The sequence below is a fragment of the Hoplias malabaricus genome, chromosome Y (assembly GCF_029633855.1).
Source record: "Hoplias malabaricus isolate fHopMal1 chromosome Y, fHopMal1.hap1, whole genome shotgun sequence".
Taxonomy (NCBI): Eukaryota; Metazoa; Chordata; class Actinopteri; order Characiformes; family Erythrinidae; genus Hoplias; species Hoplias malabaricus.
In genome coordinates, this window is record NC_089820.1 from 43,347,912 (window position 1) to 43,371,896 (window position 23,985).

The 23,985-nt window shown below is 39.5% G+C and overlaps 1 protein-coding gene across 1 annotated transcript in view; it reads right to left on the minus strand.

Annotated features, from left to right (window-relative positions):
- Positions 1-23,454, minus strand: part of LOC136677798 (aryl hydrocarbon receptor-like) — a 54,596-nt gene extending 31,142 nt beyond the window's left edge. The window contains exons 1-2 of the mRNA XM_066655448.1: positions 23,414-23,454; positions 21,707-21,897 (exon numbers count right to left, since the gene is read on the minus strand). Of these exons, the coding sequence (XP_066511545.1) occupies positions 21,707-21,897; positions 23,414-23,454 (232 nt within the window). The remainder of the gene's footprint in view (positions 1-21,706; positions 21,898-23,413) is intronic.
- Positions 23,455-23,985: the final 531 nt, after the last annotated feature.

A 23,985-nucleotide genomic window follows, 5' to 3' on the forward strand; every position in this document is an offset into this window, starting at 1 on the left:
ACCAATAATGAGGTAGACACAACCATAGTGCAACTGAGGAATGCATTGCATTGCTGAAAGCTTACTATGGTAGCTATAGACTTCAAGAATAAATACTCAGTCCTCTGGCACATTAGGACCAGATTGTGGTTTGTATTTAAATGCTGTGCAACGTTGTGCAAGACCCCGTTTATTCAGAAGAGGGCATGTAGTTTCACAGGACACAATTAATGATCATAAAAATGATTGATCCAGAGCGAGTGGAACTCCGGTGTGTCCATGAAGCTCCATGGCGTTATGTCTTATGGACTGGTACAGTAAACTAAAGCCGTATGCATCGTAGTCAGGCTGCACTGACGGGGTTAGTTGTCATGTGGAATAATTCTTTTCACTTCATTGACTGCTTCTTTCACAACTCACTCTATGGCGCACAGCTGGTGAGTCTGTCTGTCTATATATTATAATAAATAATAATCCAAACAGTATAGATAAAAATGAGAGAGAGAAGGGGCAGAAAAAGAAAAAACTTGTGACCTTTCTGTAACCCACATATGCATATTCCACTTCTGTTTTCACAAGTGAAAGGAGCACCCCTCTCTCTCTCTCTCGGTCTAGTTATATGGTCAGAGGATGGACATGAACTGTGATTGGTTTGAGAACTCGTTGAGAACCACTGCTCTAGATAGGTTGTTTAAGATTCACTATATGTCCAAAAAAAAGTAGACATCCTGTGTAATGGGCTTTAATTTATACACAATGTGAAAACAGATGGTCAGTTTGTATAACTCCATAGAAAATCATTGACCAATATGATGGCACAGATCTGCATGAACCTAAGCTCATCATGTCCAATACAAGGCAGGGTACATATAAAGTCACTCCACTGTTGGGTTATGTAAAAGTGTGATGTATCTCGAGTAACTTGGAGGAAAAATGTGGTCCAGCATCATCAAACATCAGTACTTAACATCACAAATATATCACTATTATTCCTGACATCAAATCCTCATAACAAATGAGGAACAAACTCCTGACCAATGCCCTTCATTTTCAGAAGAATCTGTGTAGCACTAGGTGTGTGCAAACTTTTAACCACGTAGTGCTGCGTGACACACTCACAATTAGAAGAGATTGCCCTAATTGTCTCTTATTTAACCTCTCCAGTGACCTTTGACCTGTCCTCCAGCTTCTGTCTATTGCCCAGTGTGATCTCTGACCCTTTGCTGAGTTGTGACATAATGTAATGAACAGAAGAAAGATGTTTTTGTTTGGTGGAATATAAAGAAGCCAGCGTCTAGATGTATACCATGCTGTTTGGATGTTTGAATGAGACAATGCCAACTTTAAATGCAGGTTGATTATCTGTTAATAATCAGCCTAATGGCTCAACTGGAACAGACAACAAGAATCAAATTTCTATCTGATTAAACAAGGTGAAATCCTTCAAGCAATTCTTTAAACAATAGAATAATAGCCTGTTTTTGACACCTCTATTTGACAACAATTCCCAGTCAGAAACTCTGAGCACAAACCAACAGATGATTAATATATATAACATGGAGGATGTGAGAAGTTTCCAAAATACAGTACTGTCCCAAAGTTTTAGGCTCCTAAGATATTCTCAGTAAACATGGTGCTTGTATATTGTATGCGATTGTATGTATTTATTAAATCAACAGCACACTTGATTTGACATAATGAAGTATTTATTAACCAGAAAAATTGGTGGTGGGTGATAACATCTGTAAATACTGGTCTGCCACGAGGAGAGGTTTGGAATCAACACCTTCACACACCACACACAGAACATCACAACTTACTGTCATAATGTTATTTGGTTTTGTCCTAATATAAGTTTATTTATTTATAATTCATTCATTCATTGTCTTTAACCACTTGTCCAGTTCAAAATCACGGTGGGTCCGGAGCCTAATCATTGGAGGGGGCACCTTGGAGGAGCAACATTCACTCACACACTCACACCTATGGACATTTTTGAGTCACCAATCCACTTACCAATGTGTGTTTTACGATCTTGGGAGGAAACCGGAGCACCCAGAGGAAACCCACATGGACAACACACCAAACTACTCGCAAACGTGTAAGTGGGAGTGGGACTTGAACCATAAGTCCTTGAAACCCTACACATAAGTCTATAGATCATTTACATTTTATGTTAATCTAATATTCAGGTTTGGATCACAGCAAGCATTTCTTTACAGGCTTTATAACATAGTACATACAATATTTGTCTAGATGTATACAGATTTGACTCAATATTCGAAAGGCCACAAAGCTCGAGTATAATGCGACCATGAGCGACGCGAAATGGGTGGATTCAGTGAAGCGATGAAGATCAACTCAATGCAAATGAGCAGTGACGTGCGGCGGCGACTACCAATCAGAAAGCAGGTTTTTGCTTTCCTCGGAACCGTTCTACTCATTTTGGGTCCTACTGTTTTGTTCATTTCTCAAAACAAAGGAGAAACCTCACTGCGTCAGAGCTTGTAAAGTTTTTACTTTTTAAAGTATACAGTATGTTTTGTTATTTATTACAATTGAAATTGTAAATAATATTTGCTTTGAATGTTTAAGTAGAGCTATATTTTTTGATAAATAATTATGCCCAAATTAGAGTTGACATCAAAAATAATGTTCAGTTATTGTTACATAAACAAAATAAACACATTGTAGGTTTATAATTTCAGGATTTTTTAAAATTATAAAATGAATTTCTGACAAAAGATAAAATGTCTCTTTTTGTGAATAAATAAAGCCTACTTTGGGGGCGCTACCTGCTCAGTTATCAGTTAATATTATCCCAGCTGAGATTAGCGGCCTCGGGCAAAGTCCTCCAAACTACGCCAACACACTCACAGAACCAGATAACGTCAGGTCAGAGCAGCATTTAAGGAAAGTTAAAGTTGGCTCCATATTCACAAGTTTCTCTTTTGAATTTGCTGTACCACATTAAATGATGCACCAGAACGGAACTGCTGCTGAGTTTTAAGTGAAATGGACAGCTGGCAAATAAGAAATTAGCCTAGGGTGACCAGATCTGAGATGATGAGATCTGGGGTGATGAGCTCTCACCCGTCGCTGCCGTTGTGTGCTTAGCTGAACCCATGTGTGCTTTTAGGTCCTTTACACCTTTATTTGCTACACAAAACATGGGAATTTCTTTTTTACTTCATCCGAGAACTTACATTTACGTTTCGGCATAGCTGCTCGAGATGAGGGTAGGTCCATGAGCTTTGCCTGACGTAAAAAACAAGGACTACTGACGTGCAGACTGACCAATTATGTTTACAGAGAACATGTAGCTCTACAGTCAGACCATCCAATCAGAAGATTTTAGGCTACTTCACCACTTCCCCTTCTCACTCAAGCGAACCAATCGGAGTAGGGGAGGGCGGGACCAGTTTGTGAACGAAACTTCTCGAAATTCTATGTAAGCTCTAGAAAAACAACATCCCGGACATTTGTGAAATTCCGCCCGGACATTTTTTTAAGTCTAAAAAAGAGGAAATGTCGGGTAAAAGAGGACGTTTGGTCACCCTAAATTATCCCCAATTTGGTAGTATGGTAGTATAAATTAATTAATGAATTATATAATGTTAAATTGGGCGGCACGGTGGTGCAGCAGGTAGTGTCGCAGTCACACAGCTCCAGGGGCCTGGAGGTTGTGGATTCGATTCCCGCTCCATGACTGTCTGTGAGGACAGTGTGTGTTCTCCCCGTGTCCTGGTGGGTTTTCTCCGGGTGCTCCGGTTTCCTCCCACAGTCCAAAAACACACGATGCAGGTGGATTGGCGACTCGAAAGTGTCCGTAGGTGTATGTGTGTGTGTCTGTGTTGCCCTGTGAAGGACTGGCGCCCCCTCCAGGGTGTATTCCCGCCTTGCGCCCAATGATTCCAGGTAGGCTCTGGACCCACTGCGACCATGAATTGGATAAGTGGTTACAGATAATGAATGAATGAATAATGTTAATTTAATGTTAAACTAATGACTGACAAAGAAATTTGCAGTTTGTTGTGTAGTTAGTTAATTTCCAAACCATTTTATTCATAGCTACAGACGATTTTAGTCTGCTGTGTGCTGTGCGCTACAACTCATTTCATTAGTGAACTTGACTTACAAGTTTTTTTAAAAATAGCTGCTTATGTCCACCTTCTTTTTTGCTGCCATCCTCACTCTCTTTTGCACCTGAGTTTTGCACAGTAAGTCTCTCATATGACTGGGAAAATGTCCTTCCATTTTTGGCGCTGCTAACAACCAAACATAGCTACAGAGTCTCATGTGACAGCCAATCACACAGGCCATATGTTTTACAGGGATGTAGGCCTCGAGTAAAGAATGTGATTTAACCCTTGCTGCACCTCTATGTTAATGGTTAATGAGACGTTAACAGATTGGGGTTTTTATTAGGAGGGGATCATATTATTGGTGGGGGCAATTCAGTAATCGCTAGATATTGGTGGGGACACGACATGTCCGTCCATGCTAATTCTACGCCCTTGTGTAGATCTATGCTTGGATTTTAGAAGGACATGTGACACACAGTCAGTCAGATATATTGTACATTTACTGAAACTATATTTTTAGGTGGGATTTTAAGTGTGTTGATCTCAGTTGTAAATTTATGTAGGTTTAGACAGAGCATGTTTTTATTGCACAACTACAAACATTGTATGAAAAGCTAATGGATTATAAGCTGGTACAACCTGTCTGTGTACTCTAAACACACTCAGTTTTTGGACTGTTCTGTAGTAGGTCAATGCACATCGAGCCCCTGGGTGTATACAGTCAGCAGAGACTCCACCATTGATTAGTCATGCCTACGAAACTCAATGCTTTGCCGTGCTAGAATGCTTAGCTGTCTTATGTTATTACTCGTCTAATGGAGGGGGCTCAGCAAATGGTGAAAAAAATGCAGTAAGATCCTCACAGCAGTGTTCCCACATCTAGGATAAAGCACCTTGTGCAGAAGCTGTTAAATTAAAAAGGGACATATTCCTGAATAATTGTCTTCATTTCTCAAATTGTAGATAAGCAGGTATCTATGGACATTTGATCGTAGAGTAAAAATATATTTTTTAGGCCTATCAGTGGTCTGTTATTTAATTAAATAAAGTTCTCTTAGAAGGTTTTAGAGAAGGATGTCGGGATAGTATTCACAACCACGATTTTCTCTAGAGTTTCTCTAGAACAGAGCATTTCACACCAAACCAATCCAAACCACTTTTGCCCTATCATTTGTCAAATTCCTCTCCTCTCTCTCTCTCTCTCTCTCTCTCCTGTTCTTTATTTCTCCCTACTGTTTCTTTCTACTCCTCTTTCTTGGACTTTCTACCTCTTTGCTCTATTTATGCCCCTCCCCAAGTTCTGCCTCGCCATCACTCTTTTCATTTGCCCATTCGGTTTCTCTTTCAACTCCTTTCTCTCCCATATTCCATTTTCTGTTTCTTCATATTCCTCCCCTCCCTCTCTTGATCTCTCTTCACTCTCTCTCTCTCTCTCTCTCTCTCTCTCTCTCTCTCTCTCTTGCTGTCTATCTCTTCATCATCACTGTTAGAATCAGTGAGTTCAGAGGGGAAGACAGGAGCAATGTGTGAAGGAGAGAGAGAAGGACAGAGGAAGATGCAAGAGGAGAGAGTATGTGAGAGAGAGAGAGAGAGAGAGAGAGAGAGAGAGAGAGAGAAGCCATGTTCAGCATCAAATATTAACACAGCCCTCTCTGTAGTGTCACACAGCAGTGATGTCACAAGAATAAGGGGTGGGGCTTAGAGAGGAGGCAGATTCTGATTGGCTGATGGCTGCTGTGGGCAAGCGGTGTAACTGAGGGAGAAGAGAAGCAGCCAACAAACGATCAAAACATCAAAACAGACTTAAGTCACACTGCACACTCCACTGCACATGCTACACATTCACACACACACACTCGAATTCTCACACTCAGTGTTGGCAGGCAGAAGAGAGCTAGGCTTTAAATATTTGAGGATAATATTCCTTTTAGTCCTTAAAACATCTCATTCCACTGCTTTAAATTTTATAATGTATATAGAGGTATGATGAATATGATGAAGGGCATATCCCACAAATGTTGGTACATACATGCTCACCAATTATATCTTCGCAAATGAAAGGTATAAATGAAGGTTTTTTCCTGTTTTGGAACATCTTCTAATCTTCTAGGAAGGCATTCTACTAGATGTCCTCTTTGTCGTCTTTTTTCTTACTGTACTCTTATCATATCTTAATAAGTCTTACATTTTTTTTTCATTTACTCCTTACTGCTTTGTTTATTATTGTTTTACCCTGTTGTCCCCCTGCTATTTTTGTACTCTAAAGTGTATTTTTACTCTAATAATGTATATTTATAATAATATATTATATGTATTATAAAATAATATCATATATTTATAATAACTCATGCCCATGTGCAGCAGATCAGAAAAAATTGGAATTGTTGGTAAAATTCAACAAAATCACATTATAGTTGATAAATATAAACATGTTTAGAATTTGATGCCACAAACACATTGTATTGCACTTTGTTATCATTAGGGAGCTGAGCAAGTGGAATGCAAGTGGCCCAAACTTGCTGGATACAAAACGTTTTTCTGATTCTCCTCCTAATGATGTGCAGCAGACCGTGTAAAGTGACAATGGTTTTTCAAAGTTTTCCTAAGCCCATATGGCTGTATTTATCAGTAATAACAGTAGCACGACTGTTCCTATTGCAGTGCCATCTGAGGGCATGAAGGTCATGCATGTTCAACACTTGTGTTCATCCATGCCATACATGGACTGAGAAATCTCTGAATTTCCTAGTCTTTTCATTCATAATTTTATGGCATTTTGTACAAATCCAAGCTTTTCCAGAAATCTGCTTTGAATATCTGTAATATCGCTATAATTAATCTATAATGTTTCCACACACAGAGATATTAAACATGCCAGACTGAATTAATAAATATTTAATTTATTATTAATTAATTGTTAATGAGAGTTGGAGTGAGCTGGCCATCACCATGGAACTATGGGACAGAAGGGGGAGGTTTAGAAAATGTAAAGGGCAATATGGTTGCTGAAATATTACTAATATTTACTCTTTTTTATTGAGCCTCAGTTGGTGATCTATTTGTTTGTGTCGTCTTGTTCAAATCGTCTTCCAGGGTTGTTCACATGTAGCAAGTTCATGTTAGTTATAGTTAAATGGACCAGTAACATCAGAGATTTATGCGCTCTTCTGTGTTTCTTATAATTGTGTAAAAGACACTCCATGCTGCCTTTTTGGAACCACAGTGATTGATTTTGAGTGAGCAGGTGCACATGTTCTATCACCACAGAAACAGTAATTTTCAATTTGTTTCAGCACATATAAAAGACCACTTATGTACAAAAGTCCATTCTTTACAGAATGGTTCATAGTGGTTCAAAACCTGATGATTCAAAGCATGCACATTATGGGTTAAATCTTCCTTCTCTTTGTGTGCAGTTTCTGTTAGGTTGTGGCCACACTGTAATATGTAGTGTACCATCTGCAGCTATATTTAGACGCTTAATGTAAAGCTTTCCGGGTCATTGGGGGCGTGGTTAATTATGCCAACTGCAGCCTGTGTGTGTGGGTATGTGTTTTTGCGTGCTCTTTGATAGAAATGATTTCTTACACACACACACACACACACACACACACACACACACACACACAGAGAGAGAGAGAGAGAGAGAGAGAGAGAGAGAGAGAGTGAGATAGAGAGAGAGGTCTTTGTTTCTGTTCACACGACCTCTGAATTTCATGAGTCACTGACCTGGCTCTCCCTTTCATTGCATTTCAGTGAGGATGTGCACATCACAGACAAATCTTAGCTCCAGAAAATTCAGACAGAACATGACATGCATATAAAAACAGAAATTAGAATTATCTTCATTAAAAATTATTTTAATAATTTTAAATAATACTAAATAATTATAATAAATTATTACTATTGTGTTGGTTTATTTCCTTATAATAAATTACTGTTGATTTAATAAATCTGTGAGGTCAAGGAGAATCTCTGGAAAAAAACTTAATTCTTTACATTCACACAACACTTTTACTGCTGACAAAAAATCCTTTTAATTTTACTATATTTATGTTTTTGTATTTATTGTAACTTATGCACAGTAATTTATGCTAACTCCAGAACACTTTCCACACAAGCTGGAACCTAGGGATGGTTTTAAATGTGTAACAAACCTTGAAAAGATCATACAATCTCCTTAAATTACTTATCAGTTACTTTAAATTACAGCCTGCTAATTACTGGGTAAGTACAGAGTAAGTACCTGTTACGTAAGCCGTAAAATAAGTACTGAGTAAGTAAAGGGTTTGATACTAGAAATATGTGGTTATTACTGGGTATCTTACAAACATTTTACAAATAAGGCACGTAACTATCCATTGTACTTCTCAGCAAAATTATAGATTACAAAATTGAATTAAAAGTATAACAGTTTATGCAAGGTACTATTACTGACATTTTTATAAATAAGGAAAGCAGCTTACAGTGCACCTACAGAGAAGGACATGGTCAGCTACTTTACAGGCACTAGCAGAGGTTCATGGTGCTTTATACTCATTAGGTTCAGGGCAAGTGATTTACCACAATAATCATCATCACATACTTCTGAGATATTTTGCACTGTTTTGCCTATATGTATTGGGGCTATAGCTGAAACTCTGCTGGCTGCAACAGTAGCAAACAATTACAGTAACAGTAACTTGAATAAACTGTCATATTTTTAATTCTATTTTGCAATCTATAATTATGATTAGAAGTACAATGAATAGTTATGTGCCTTATTTGTAAAGTATTTGTAAGTTACCCAGTAATAACCATATATTTCTACTATCATATTCCTTACTTACTCAGTGCTTATTTTATCTTACGGCTTACTTACTCCGTACTTACGCTGTAATTATCGGGTTGTAATTTGAAGTGTTACCAACCTATCTTTATGTATATATATATATATATATATATATATATATATATATATATATATATATATAGAGAGAGAGAGAGAGAGAGAGAGAGAGAGCAAGAGCCACTCTTCCAAGAAGTTTCTGTAAATACTGAGCTGAAAATTAGCTTACTGTTGTGTATCCGCCACATCCTCACAGTCAGCTGTCCAAAAATAGAACTCGTAGGACTCTTGAGATAATTTAGTATCACGTAGCAACACCTTAGCAATTACCTGGTTTAAAATAAAAACATCACCTAGCAACATGTTAGCAACCAATTAGATAATATATCATCAGGCTAACAGCTAGCCAGGCTATCGTTGCTGTGGAATTTGTTAACTGTTAGTAACTGTTAAATATAGTTTTAGTTTGGTAGTGTTGAAGGACTTTCCTGCTTAAGGTTTACAATCCTTAAAGCTTTTACCAGTAGTGTTTGCTGGTTGTACACAATGTTTGATTGTACTTACTGGACAAGTCTGCTAATACAAATTTTGTTAGCTTGTTTTGCTATTGCTAAATTATAGCAAAAATTTCAATAAACACAAATATGCCATTTTGCTATTGTTTATTTTATTATAGCTATTTTCTGAGACAAAAAAAATCTTAAAGAGCCCTTTCATCGCCAGATTCATCCGCTTTAAAAGGGGACTGTAGCACACCTCAGAAATTAAAAATTAATTTTCTCAGGCTTGGTGCAATTACAAATCCTATCAGAGATGTCTCTGAAACCCCAAATTCCAGACTGCCCTTCTAAGGGGGATGGAAAATTAAAATAAGAAGCTGGTAAATAGCTGATAGTCATTACCATGGAGACTGCGGTGTGGAGCCTGCTGACATTTGTATTATGAAGATGTGTTTGAAACATGTGTCAGTGCCCCATTCACTGAATAGTGCACTATTTTGGGGTTCTGCCATTTTGTAGTAGGGGCCAAAATCATAATGGACAGTTTTTAGTGCACTCAAACAATTCCATAATGCACCACAAAAATCAGTAAACTGATTTCAGTTCACTGTATAATAGTGCACTGTATAGAGAAAACTGAATAGGAAGCCATTTCGGATGCAGTGGACAGGGTGAGTAGACAGGTCTGCATAGGGACTAAATAGGTGGAGCCTGCTAACAGTTGTTACCATGGAGACTGAGTGGGTGAAAACCGCTGAAAAGCAGCTTTCTATTTGCTGATGGCTTTAACTTGAGGTGGACTTTGTTTCATGAACACACTTTAAAAACAACCATATGTGATTTTGGAACAAAAATAGCTACTTTAGATGTTAAATCAGATCCCTGTTCCATTCCAGCCTTCCAGGTCCAGAATGGGATTCTGGTGTGTTCTGGCCCATTTCCACCACTGATTAACATTATTATCATAACTTGTAAAGCAGCACCAAGAACCTGCCAAGAAAAAATGCTTTTTCTCCCTAAATTCTCTCTCTCTCTCTCTCTCTCTCTCTCTCTCTCTCTCTCTCTCTGTGTGTGTGTGCAGAAAAGCCTTTCTCTGGATATGTGCCAGTGCAGCTTTTCTTAAGAGGGTCAGTTGTTTTTCCTGGTCATTAACTAAATCTAAATTGACCTGAAAAAGTGGCTTTCAAATTCTCCCTGCTCCTTTTGCTAAAGTAGGACAAATACAACTACAGATGCTTGTCAGAAGCTAGACTGCCCCAAAAATATCGTTACTGTACAGTTACATTTGTGCTTACCAAAGGTTTAAACAGTGTAAACAAAGGTTTTAGGGTCTATTTACTTTCTATGAGCTTTTTCCAGTGCATACATTGCCTGTTTTCATAGCCTAAGCATATTAAATAGAAAAGTACAACAACAAACCACAGTGTCAATGCTTGTAAAAAACATAACTGTAATAGAAAATAAATTATATTATTAATATGGAATTTACCATTTTGTTTCACAGCTTTAACAGCTGTTTACAGACATTGCTGTGAGCATTTGCTGGCACAGAGTCATGTGAGCATCAGTGAGGTCAGGTACTGGAATTCCAACTCTTGCAGAAGAATTGAAACTCCATCTCTCTACAGAGCCCAGCGCCACTGCTCCACAGCCCAGTGCTGGGAAGGCATTATACTCATATTGTGGACTCTTTACATTGGTTTTACGGTGATCACATGTGCTGAGTTCAAAGCTTTACTTTACAGACAAAACAAATGTATTAGCAGCATGTGCATCTTAAGTAATTTAATTAATGCCCCTAGAAGAGATGTCCAGAAATGTTTGGATACAAAGTGTACTTTAGATCAAATATTGTTTTTGGCTGAAATATCACTTTAAAAGCCTTTTGAATTCCCAGGCCTCAGCTGCTCTCAAGTTCAAAAGTTCAGTACTGCTGATCTGCAGTCTATAGTTCTTTCATTTCATCTCTCTCTCTCTCTCTCTCTCTCTCTCTCTCTCTCTCTCTCTCTCGCTCCAGCCTATTCGTAAGTGGATTAACACTGGTGTTTTTCTACCAATATACTTTCATCTTGCACTGCTCCATTATGGCTGGCTGAGAGAGAGAGTGAGAGAGAGAGAGAGAGAAAATCATAGTCATGTGCTGTTAAATCTACTGTACAACAGATGCACAGCACAAGAAAATTATTGAGCTAATATAAGACAATCCACTTTCATAAAATTTGAACTGAGGCCAAGGAAAAGAATTGAAATAAACTATACACCAAATGGAACCTGTAATACCCAGGTAAGAACAGGTCTCGCACTAAAAATGTCCCCATCAGATTTCATCTTTGAGAGAGAGGAGAAAATCAAGCTGTCCTCTCCCTTCAGATCTGAACAAACTCACATCTGTTCTTGTCAATCCTTCCACTGTGAGAAAAACAATTGGAGACCGAGTTAGAAAAGTTGTGGAGAATTCAAGATGCCCACACTGAGAAGAGCAAATAGAGGTGTTTGTAGGATGAAATTTTCTGTTGGCCAATATGGATTAATTGGATGGGCAAGAATAAAATTGTTACTGATTCCAGCTCGGACACAGCCCCTCGGTGGCAAAACAATCAGCTGTGTTTACTATACCCTTAAAAAGAAAGTTCTTTAAGGCTTCTTCAGTGAGGACAATTATTTGGTATAGGCTATACAAATGCTATATACATTCACTCACACCTATGGACACTTTTGAGTCACCAATCCACCTACCAACGTGTGTTTTTTGGACCGTGGGAGGAAACCGGAGCACCCGGAGGAAACCCATGCGGACACAGGGAGAACACAGTAAACTCCTCACAGACAGTCACCTGGAGCGGGACTTAAACCCACAACCTCCAGGTTCTTGGAGCTGTGTGACTGCGACACTACCTGCTGCGCCACCATATCACATATAAAGACTGAAGTTGCCACCCCCCTGTTTTAAAGATTAAAATTGACCCCCGTGTCCCCCTGCTCTAAAAATGTTACAACTTCCTTGTTTTCATAACCTATAGAGGGTATGTGAGTGACATTGCAGCTGCTGTGAAAACACAAAAATGTCTAAAACGGAGCTGTTTGTTATTGACTTTACAAATAGATTTAGCAAGAAATCAGAGCTGTCTTTTTTTATAGAAAACCAAATGCTAACTAGGAGCATATGACTAACACAAAGGTTTAGTCCCAAATCTCCCCATACTCCCTATGTAGTGCATTATGCAAGTCATGAAATGACTGAAAGATTTTTGCATGGATGGAATGCCAAAATATAGACAAAAACATTTGTTTTTAAAAAGATCAGAATCCGTGTGGATGAGACATCAGGGTGAATCTGGCTGCCTTAAATGGGCCAGATGTCAGGGGTGATGTAGACCAAATCTGGGTCAAATAAATATTTGGTTCATGTCCAGCCCTCACCACAGGTGCCGTGACACAAGTCAAGACTGGCTCATGATATTTGGCCCAGGTGCAGCCTACAAAACACATGCCAGTGCCGTAACTGAACTGTAAGAGTAGATAATGGCACAAATGTGTCTGCTATCTGGTTACAATCTGCACGGTTGTCAGCAGGCTGAAGCACTCCAGGTAGAGCAAAAACAGATTGTCTTGTGGTTGTGTACTATTTGTTTCGATGGTCTCTATTTTTTAACTGAAACCCTGTCCACACTCCACTGAAAGACTGCAATGGTCAGTTGATCTAAGGTTCCAGTGATTCCCATAGTCACTATGTATAGTTACTAATCCTATACAAAATTTCCATGGTTACAGCTGCTCTACATCCATTTCCATGGTTACACTATGCCTCACATACCTGTCCTTGATTGCTCCTACTCTATATCTATTTTTATGGATATACATATCTATCCTACCGCGACCCTGAAATGGAAAAGAGGAAAAGAAGAAGATGATGATGATGACATATCTATCCTTGTCTCCATGGTTACATTAGGCCACACCCATTTCCATGGTTACACTAGGTCTGAACCCATTCCCATGGTTACATTAGGCCTACATCCACTTCTATGGTTACACTAGGTCTGCACGCATTTCCATGGTTACACTACGCCTACATCCATTTCCATGGTTACACCAGGCCTACATCCATTTCCAAGGAAAACACATGTCCTGCACTCATTTTCATGATTACACTAGGCCTATATCAGTTTCTACGGTTACACTATAGGCCTATTTTCATTTCTATGGCTACACTAGGCTTTTATCCATTCCTTTGTTTATACTATGTCTACAATCATTTCCAGTGGCGGATACTGGTCTTTTAAAAGGAGGGGAAGCTCAATTTCGGCCTACATCATAAAATGTGTCGGTTTATTTATACGTAAATTCTACCCTCCGTTCCTTTTCAAGAAAATGATCTGTGACCCTGTCGTACCAACAAGGCGTCTTTTCCAGGGACTTGACTAGTGTCCTCTCAATGGCCAGCAGAGCTAGGCTGCTTAAACGGCCTTGGCCCATGTGAAGTGTGTCCGCCTGTGAGTGCTTTGTGATGGTGGAGGGGCTCAGCAGCACCCGCTGGACAGAAACTGCGATAGAAGTCAGAAAGAGTGATAGAATTCAGTCTCCAAACACAAGCAGCTACAAAAAACCCACCAGAAATAGAAGCTTGATTTGTCGTTAGTCGTTTTTAACAAAGAAAATGCCGCTAGATCTCCAGTTCAACTCAGAACAGAATGAAAATGTAATGCTCCCACGGACCTTTACACCAAAGGATCACTGATTCGCTCATTTTGCTGTCAATCAAAAAGGGCTTCAGCCTCAGACAGATCATCCAATCATCATGCAGAAGCTGAGCATCTGGGCCAGCCGAGGCCAGCCCACTGCCCCTAGACCCCCAGAGACGCTGAGCGTCCGATGGGCGGGACAAAGCCCAGCATTTATCCAATGACTCGTCTCGTTTCGCTGCACTTTGCTGCTTCACTACTGAACTCTGTGGACGCTGTTTAAAGCACTGTGAACCTGCGGGAATGATTGAGAGGAAAGGCGCAAATTTACCAGTCATAAGAAGCTGATTCTGAACAAAAGTTGAGCGCAATGTAGTGCATATTTATTCATATTTATTCAATGTGAATGTACACCCAACAGTATATATTTGATCACTTATTTTTTTTTGACATTTTAGGGAAAGCTGAGCTTCCCTTGCAGTCTTAGAGCAATCGCCTCTGGTCTGAACCCATTTAAATAGTTACACTATACCTATATTCATTTCTATGGTTACACGTGGCCTACATCCATTTAAAAAGAAACACTTGCCCTACAACCATTTCCATAGTTACACTAGGTCTACACCCATTTCCTTGATTTCTCCTACTCTACATCCATATTTATGAATATACAAATCTATGCTTGTTCTATGGTTATATTAGGCCACACTCATTTCCATGGGAACACTAGATCTGAACCATTTCCATGGTTACACTAGGCCTATATCCATTTCTATGGTTACACTACACCTACACCCATTTACATGCCTAGACCAAGCTTTCATCCTTTTCTATTTTTACACTTGGCCTACGTCCATTTCTATGGTTACACAAGGTCTACACCTATTTTTGTGGTTACACTTGGTCTACATCCATATCCATGGTTACACTAGGTCTATACCCAAATTTATTAGGTATTAACCCTTCCATCCATCATTCTATCTATTTGTTCATCCATTAATCCACCAATTATTAAATGCATCCTTGCACACTTGCCAAATAATTGTTTTACTCTCCCTTTTTCTAATGCCCCACTCTCAATCTTTCTATCTCTCCCATTCTATTTGCAACATTACTGATGGCCTCTGACACTAATGAGAATATGAGCAGTAAACAGCAGTAATTTTGATCACTATCGATATTTCTCTTTCTCATTCTCTCTCTCTCTCTCTCTCTCTCTGGAGCAGCGAGACATCATCAGTGTTAGTGTGTCAGTAAACACTGGAAATACTGTTTGACGTATAGATTACATTGTCTGTGCCAATGACTGAGTTTAATAGCTCCCTTTCTCTTTCTGTCTCTCTGTCTCACTCCATTCCATCACATTCTCTTCTCACTCTCTGTCTCCTACCCCGCCTCACTGTCACTCACTCTCTTCTCTCATTGGTCAGCCCTGGGTAGTTTTTGTCTGTGATGTCATCAGTAAACCATGAATGATTTGTTTGCTGTGTAGTGGGATTCTGAGAAGAGATTTGACGTGTGTATGTGTGTGTGTGTGTGTGTGTGTTACAGATGTCTACAGCTTGAGCAAAACCAAAACCACACACACACTCAGTGGAAATGTTTCATCCAGCTTTTAAAACATGCAACAGAGTAAAACTACAGACTAATCGCTCTCTCTCTCTCTCTCTCTCTCTCTCTCTCTCTCTCTCTCTATCTATCTATCTCTCCCTCTATCGCTCTCTCTCTCTCTCTCTCGTCTGTACCTCTCCTCTTGCTGTCTCTCTTTTTAAGCACTTACTTTCTCACTAAATCTCATGAGGAGTAGCAGCCTAAATATCCATCCATTTAGATGAAATCCATCCATTTAGAGGAAGACAAAAATAGAGTGTGGCTAAGTCACAGAGAAAGAGGAAAAGAAAAAAGAAATAAAGAAGTATAGAGTGAAAGAATAAAGTGAGTGAGATAAGACAAATTGTTATTTAGAATTTTTTACTACCGCACAAGAATTATCGATGATTTAAATAAAAAGGCCTAAAATAATTAATACATGTAACCACAAATACTTTATAATAAGTATTTCATAATTGTATCCTCTGAAAAACAATCTTCATGAATCATGGTTTATAGCTGTTCCAGTGAGTTCTTGTTGTGACACCGAGAACACGATGGAGACATTGTTTAAACTGTGCTGTGTGTTAAACAAACATTACTCTGTTATAAATACTTTATAACAGATTTTTTCTCCATTATAAATGACTGAGTGTGCACTCATACACACACACATGCATGTTTTTATTCCTGCCATGTTGTTTTGATGCCTCTGTGTTCCCTCTTTCCTCTCTCTGTCTTTCCTTCTCCCTTCTTACCTCAGTCCCTCTTTCTTTCTTTTTCTTTCTTTCTTTCTTTCTTTCTTTCTCCACCCTCATTCTCATTCTCTCTCTCTCTCTCTCTCTCTCTCTCTCTCTCTCTCTCTCTCTCTCTCTCTCTCTCTCTCTCTCATTAAACATTAACTATCCAGTCTCTGAAGCAGAGCTTTCAGAAAATCAGTTTACGCATTACTAATTATTCAGCACAAAGCCATACTATTGGCTGCTAGGAGCATTGGGGGTGGGGCTTGTGGCTGCAATGGATAATGGAAGGAATTTGAAGGAGTAATAGAATATGAAAGAAAAATGTTGGAACTTCAATCTTTGTGTTTTTTATTCACTGTCTCAGAATTACAACAATAACAAACAATAATGATAATAGTAAAAGGCTGCTTCTTTACATAACTGCTTCTTTAGATAACCTTTGCAATTCAGATTAATTTAAAATGAGCTTGCTAATAGTTATTAATTAGGGCATAAAAACTTTATAAGCTTTAATAATCTTAACACGTAAAGAACAAAGCTAACAACATATTATAAACATAGAAGTATGAATATAATATGGAAGTGATTGTTGTAACTGATGACAGATGTAGAAAGCAAATTCACTTATAATATTAATGGTGTAATAACTAATTAATGGGTTATGAAGGGTTTATGACCTAATTACTAACTACTATTAATCCATTAATGTACTACCATTACCCCATTCATAATTTATTTATAAGAAAAATGACACTGTAAACAGGAATTCATAATAACAATAATAATAATAATAATAATAATAATAATAATAATAATAATAATTATAAGCAACATTCATTAGGGCTTCAGGAGATGAATTAGGCCTTTATAAAGGTACGGGATGAAGAGCCATCATACAAAAGCATTCGGTTCCACAGTCCAATGCTGTGAGATTAATGCCCCTCTGGCAGATGATGACCATGGGCTTTTTCTATTGGCCAGTGCTTGTTTGCTGAATTCGCTTATTAAATGGTTTGGAAACTTTTCGATGAACAATGTATACTGTGAACCCTACAGGACAAGATTAACATGTTTAGAAAGAAAACATGGACTTAGGTTTCCAGGGGTTTTAAGATTTCCTAGCACACACTTCTCAGCAGTGTATCCCAGGCTACACCTCGCCACCCTGTCCATGAACAGGAGTGGAGACAAGGCACAGCCCTGATGGAGTCCAATGGCCACACTGAACAAGCTTGACTTACTGCTGAGGATGTGAACTCAACTCCAACTCTGGGAGTACAAGGACCATACGGTTCGCCAGAGCGACCCTGGCACCCCATACTCACAACCCCTCCATCATCTGTAAAAAGGAAAGAGTTGGTCCATAGTTCCACAGCCAGGACCAAATCTGCATTGTTCCTTCAAAATCCTAGGTTCGACTATCACACGGATTCTCTTTTCCAGCACCTTGGCATACACTTTCCCAGTGAGGCTGATAATTGGCACACTTTCTCCCGTCCCCTTTTTTAAAAATAGGAACCACCACTCCTGTTTGCCAATCCAACGGCACCTTTCCCGAGGTCCATACAATATTTTAGAGGCATGTCATCCAAAATAGCCCCACAGTATCGAGGGCCTTCAGTAACTTTGGGCAATTTTTATCCACTCCTGGGGCTTTGCCACTGCAAAGCTTTTTCACCACCTCAGTGACTTCAGCCAAGGAAATGGAATCTGACTCCCCAGACACTTCTGGCCCTACCTCCTGCACAGGAGGCATCTCTCCCGGGTTAAGGAGTTCCTCAAAGTGCTCCTTCCAACGCCTAACAATATGTTCAGTCAAATTTAGAGTTTTACCATCCTCACTGAGCACAGCTTTGACAGTGTCCCCCTGCACCTCCTGAGTTGTCGGAGGTCATTCTCCATGGCCTCTCCAAAGTCCTCCCATGCTCTGGATTTTGCTTTAGCAACTGCCACAGCTGCAGCCTTTTTTGCCTGCCGGTACCCATCCACAGAATCTGAAGTTCCCCAAGCCCCAGTGTCCACGGGTTCTTGGGTTGCCGCCATAACCGACAAGCTTTTGACCACAGCTACATGCAGATGCTTCCACAATGGAGGTCTGGAACAGGGTCCATTCAGACTCCATTCCTCTAGCTCCTCCGGAAGATGTGAGAAGTTCTCTCGGATGTGAGAGTTGAAATCCATCCAGACAGAGTCCTCTGCCAGCTTTTCCCAGCACTCCCTTACTATACGTTTGGGCCTACCAGGTCTGTCCGTTAGCTTCCCCTGCCATTGGATCCAATTCACCACCAGATGGAGATCGGTTAACAGCTCAGCCCCTCTCTTTATCCGAGTGTCCAAAACATATGGCCTCAGATCAGAAAACACAACCACAAATCGATTATTGACCTTTGGCCCAGGGTGCTCTGAGAATCCTCTCTAGAACTTCACTCACTACCTCCAAGAAAGCAGAATACTCTGACTCATTTACTGGGACAAACTCCGACTGTACAGCCACCAGCCAGGAACTTGTGAGTATCCCCACACCCGCCCGGCGCCTCTCACCCTGTGCAACTTCTGAGTAGGAGAGAGACCAACCCCTGTTGAGAAGTTTGGTTCCAGAGCCCACACAGTGTGTAGAGGTGAGTCCAACTATATCTAGCTGGTATTTCTCAACCTCATGTACCAGCTCTGGCTCTTCCCCCCATTGAGTTTACGTTCCATGTGTCAAGAACCGGTTTCCGCTGCCAAGTTCCATGACGTCAGGGGCCCCTTTGCCTCAGCTCTGTCCCTGATGGGCATTGCACTGCACCTCTACTCTGGATCTTGTGAGTGGTGAGCCCACATGATCCTCTCAGGCTGCCTTTTCGGGCTGAGCCCAGCCTGGCTACGTGGACTGCCTGGCCTCCAGGCAGTCGCCGTCAGACACTACCCCCAGGCCTGGCTCCAGGGGTAGGTTCCGGTAACCATCACCTGGGTACACTTAGTTCTAACTGTGATATTCATAAGGATGCTTCTTGGATCTTCACTCCAGACCTGTTCGCCATGGGACACCCTACTGGTAGCCTTTGTGATTTGTTTTTAGTTTGTTGATTAACATTTATGCATTTGTAAAGTATTTTGAGACTAATCTCTTCCCATACATTTTCTCCATAAACGAAGAACTATTAAACAAAACAAAATAAATGTATTTTTTTTCTACAATACAGCACTCACTTTTGTCAACCCTATTTGTATGCTATGATTTCTGCTTTAAGCCTCAGCACCTCACATTCATTCCTGCGATATTCTATGTCCATTCACCCAGCATGTTTTTACTTAAAGCCACCCCCACTCTCCCAGGAAATATAATAGTTTCCAGTACAGCCCACAAAATTTCTGCTGTACGCATGAAGAATATTTCACCTCAAATTTAATTCTGCTTTAAGCTTCTTACCTACTTTCAGTAACTTACATTTTTTACATTAAGACACACCCCATTTCAGCAAGTGTATCTTGCCACCACACACAATGAGAAGGATGATAAGAGAAGTAAATGTTCTCCAGAGTCCAATGTAAGACAGTGAAATCAAATTGTAGCATCTTGGGGTTACAAGGTCTCCCAAACAACCATCAGGCACTATCTACATGCCAATAAGCTGTTTGGGAGGCATGCACGGAGAAGGCCTTTTCTGAGTTATACTCATAAGCGTAAACGGGTGGAGTTTGCCGAGCGGTACTGGGATTTTAACTGGGACCGAGGGCTTTGGTCAGATGAGACCAAGATAGAGCTTTTTGGCAACAAACACTCTAAGTGGGTCTGGTGTAACACCAAGGATGAGTATGCAGAAAAACACCTCATGCCCACTGTTAAGTTTGGGGGAGGATCGGTGATGCTGTGGGCCTGTTTCTCCTCCAAATGACCTGGAAACCTTGTAAGGACATGGGATCATGAACTCTTTGAAATATCAGGACATGTTGAATCAGAATCTGGTGGCCTCTGCCCGAAATCTGAAGATGGGACGTCACTGGGTCTTTCAGCAAGATAATGACCCTAAATATGTGGCCAAATCTACTCAAAAGTTGTTCACAAGGCACAAAATCAAGCTCCTCTCATGGCCATCTCAGTCGCTAATAGAAAACCTGTGGGGTGAGCTGAAGAAGAGAGTGCATAGGAGAAGACCCAGGACTCTGGACGATTTAGAGAGGTTGTGCAAAGAGGAATGGTCGAAGATCCCTCTTTCTGTATTCTCCCATCTTGTGAAAAGTTATAGGAGAAGATTAAGTGCTGTCTTTTTGGCAAAAGGAGGTTGTACAAAGTTCTAACACCAGGTGTGCCAATAATTATGGCACACATGATTTCATTCAAAAGATTTAATGTGTTATTTTTTCCCACAAAATAAAGGCACTTGAATTAAAGCTTAGATTTTTTTTTTTTTTTTTTGCATTGTTGTCCTATATATTAAAAAAAATTATTATGGAGGGCGCAATATGTCCCTTTAATGCAATTCCATGTAATGTTTCAAACAAAACACCCAGCTAGAAAGAATTCTCCACCTTGCAATAACCATTTAACTGCAAATTCAAATTAGGAAATACATTTTCATTTAAATTAACATACCCATAAAGTATTCAAATATTTGTAAATTAAATATCAATAGAAGTCTTCAAAATTGCAAATGTAAATGGGATTATTATATTTGAATTTTAATTTTGAGCTCCAATTTGCATTTAAATTTCAACTTAGAATTACAGTCCCATTTGAGTGTTATATTTTCATTTGAACTTTGATACTGATTTCCTTCCATAAATTTAGGCATTTAACGTTTTCCGCTTTGAGCCACACCCATTTTCAGCTTAATTCATTCATTCATTCGCCCATTCATTCATCCATGCCCACTTTCCGCCAATCACGTTAATTTCTACTTTAAGAAATTAACGCCCACTTTGAGCACATTTCATTAACTTCTGTTTTAAACCAATGTCTATTTTACACACCTTAGATTAATTTTTACTTTAAGCCACGCCCAGTTTCAGACACTCACATTAAGGCCTGCTTTAAGTCATGCTCACTTTCAGCACACTGCTTACATTGTTGCTTTAAGCAACGGCCAATTTCAGCACCTCGCGTTCATTCCGGTTGTAGCTACGGTCATGTTCGACACATTGCCCTGCTTAAAGTCACACCACTTTCACGCCCTAATATTAATATCTAATACAAACAACGGTCATTTTCAGCACATAATATTCATTTCGGCTCTAGGCCACGCCCACGTCTATCACCCCAGTTTGACTTCTGTTTTCCGTTTCAGCGCCTTAGCTTAGCTCCAGTTGCAGGACTGACCGTTGAAGAAGCTCTTGGCACGGAGGAAGCTGACGCTGAGGCGGAGAATGGAGAGCTTGTCCAGGCTGGAGGTCACCTCCTCAGGGAAGGGCAGGAGTCGCGAGAGCCGCTCCAGCTCTGAGTTCAGCCTGTCTCTGTGTCTCTTAGAGGGGTTCGACTTCACTCCACCCTCGGAGACTGGAGGCTTCACCCTGCAAATGTTTAAACACATCATTAAGGTGGACATTGAGATAAAAGATTATATCTAGATTTTATTTCAGAGCCAGTCGAAATGCGTCTTAAAAGGAACAATCAGTCATTTCCCCCTGTGATTGGGCTTCACGTTTTATAACCCTCACCCTAGCCATTATCCTGACGAAGAGATTCTGAAGCCGTTTCAAACATGGCCACCCCAATGCTGGAACCTGCTCTATGGAACTGAAACGGATTCATCCACAGACCACAAAGCAGGCTGATCCTTCATCTTATTCAGAAATAAACTATTCCTTCCATGAATATTGATGGATGTTAATTGGCAGTAAAACGTCTAATTGCACTTCCTCATAAGAGCTGAGACTGAACATTAATTTAACGGTTTATTTAGCTCTCGCTTCCCTAAATCACACACACACACACACACACGGTGGATTTTATTACAGAGAGAGAAAGATTTTTTTGCTTAGGGTAACAAATAAAGACAAAAAGAAAGAACGAAGAAATATTATTAATTTTAATTATAATAAATACTTTACAAAAGTGTGATGTGTATACATTCTAAAGGTTAGGTTGATGGGAAAAGATTGATTTTATGAATTATTAAAACTAAAATAACGTGCATCAATTAAAATATGTTTGTGTTTGTCTATATTTCGGCTGTATATAAATGTGTCATAAAAAGTAATAACAATAAGTTCCTCTTAAAGGTTCACGTTATTTCAAATGCTACTTTTTCAGAATTAAAATGTGTTCTTATAATTATTATTATTATTACATATTATATGCTATTAATAATGATATAATATAATATAATATAATATAATATAATATAATATAATAATACTGTTATTACGATCCTGGTCATTTTATTGAGCCAACGCGGTAAGAAGAGAATAACACATTAACAGAAAATAAAGCTGAACAAAATAACAACAAACAAACACAAAACCCCGCTTAATCCACGCCTATAACACATTAAACAAGGTGCGCATGCTGTGACACTTTTATTAGTGTGTGTGTGTGTGTGTGTGTGTTTGTATTTACTGTATGTTTGTATCTAGTACGCTCTTTTTGTTTGTGTGTGTCGGAATGAGTGCGAGGCGGCATAAAAATCTCACTGCAGCAAAAGCACACAGTAATTTTCAAATATTAATAAAAACATATATCAATAGAAACATTACAAAAACCAAATAAACCCACACTACCTAAGACACACACTAACACAGATACACAGGGAATAAAATATTTTGTGATGGAACTGATTTAACTGCAATCGTTTACTACTACACTATTATTTATAATAATAATAATAATGATGACGATGATGATGATTATTATTATTATTATTATTATGGTTGGGTTGTTGGTCGTATACACCCATATGCTGACTGACACAATGAATTAACACAGAGTTGTAATATAAAGCCCAACAAAAAATTATATTATAATACATAAAACTGGCTATATATTACAGGCATATTATAGTTGGTTTATAAGTGGCGTATTACTCACGCTCTCTGCACAGGTTTCCTCCTCTTCCTTCCAGCGTACATTATTATTATTGTTGATTTTTTAATTAATAGTATTTATTAGTAATCTCCAGGGGCCGCGTGCTTAGTCCATCTCCGTGCTGCGCTCTCTCTCTCTCTCTCCCTCGCTCTCACCCACCCACACACACACACACACCCACACACACACACACACACACAACAGCAAGTTTGCAGTGCGCGCGAAAGAGCGCACACAAACTCACGCGCTACCACTAATACTAAATCTCATCATTAAGAGACAGTAACAATAATAACTTATAATTAACTACCATCAACGTATACAGGAGTCACGCCGTGAGGGGCGCGCTCCCGTGCCTTCCCCAAAAGTCAGGCGCTTGAGAAGGGTTAAAAGCTCTTAGGTCTGCGCGCGTGTCTCTCAGAGTGGTGCACATAGCGAGAGAGAATCTGAATCAGCGAAAAACAAACAAAACAACACAGAATAGTCCAAGGAAAAATGCGAGAAAGTCTTTACGCTTTTGCTCCGAACTCGGTCTGAGCTCTGCGCTCGAGCACCCGCGCCCCCGATTACACACG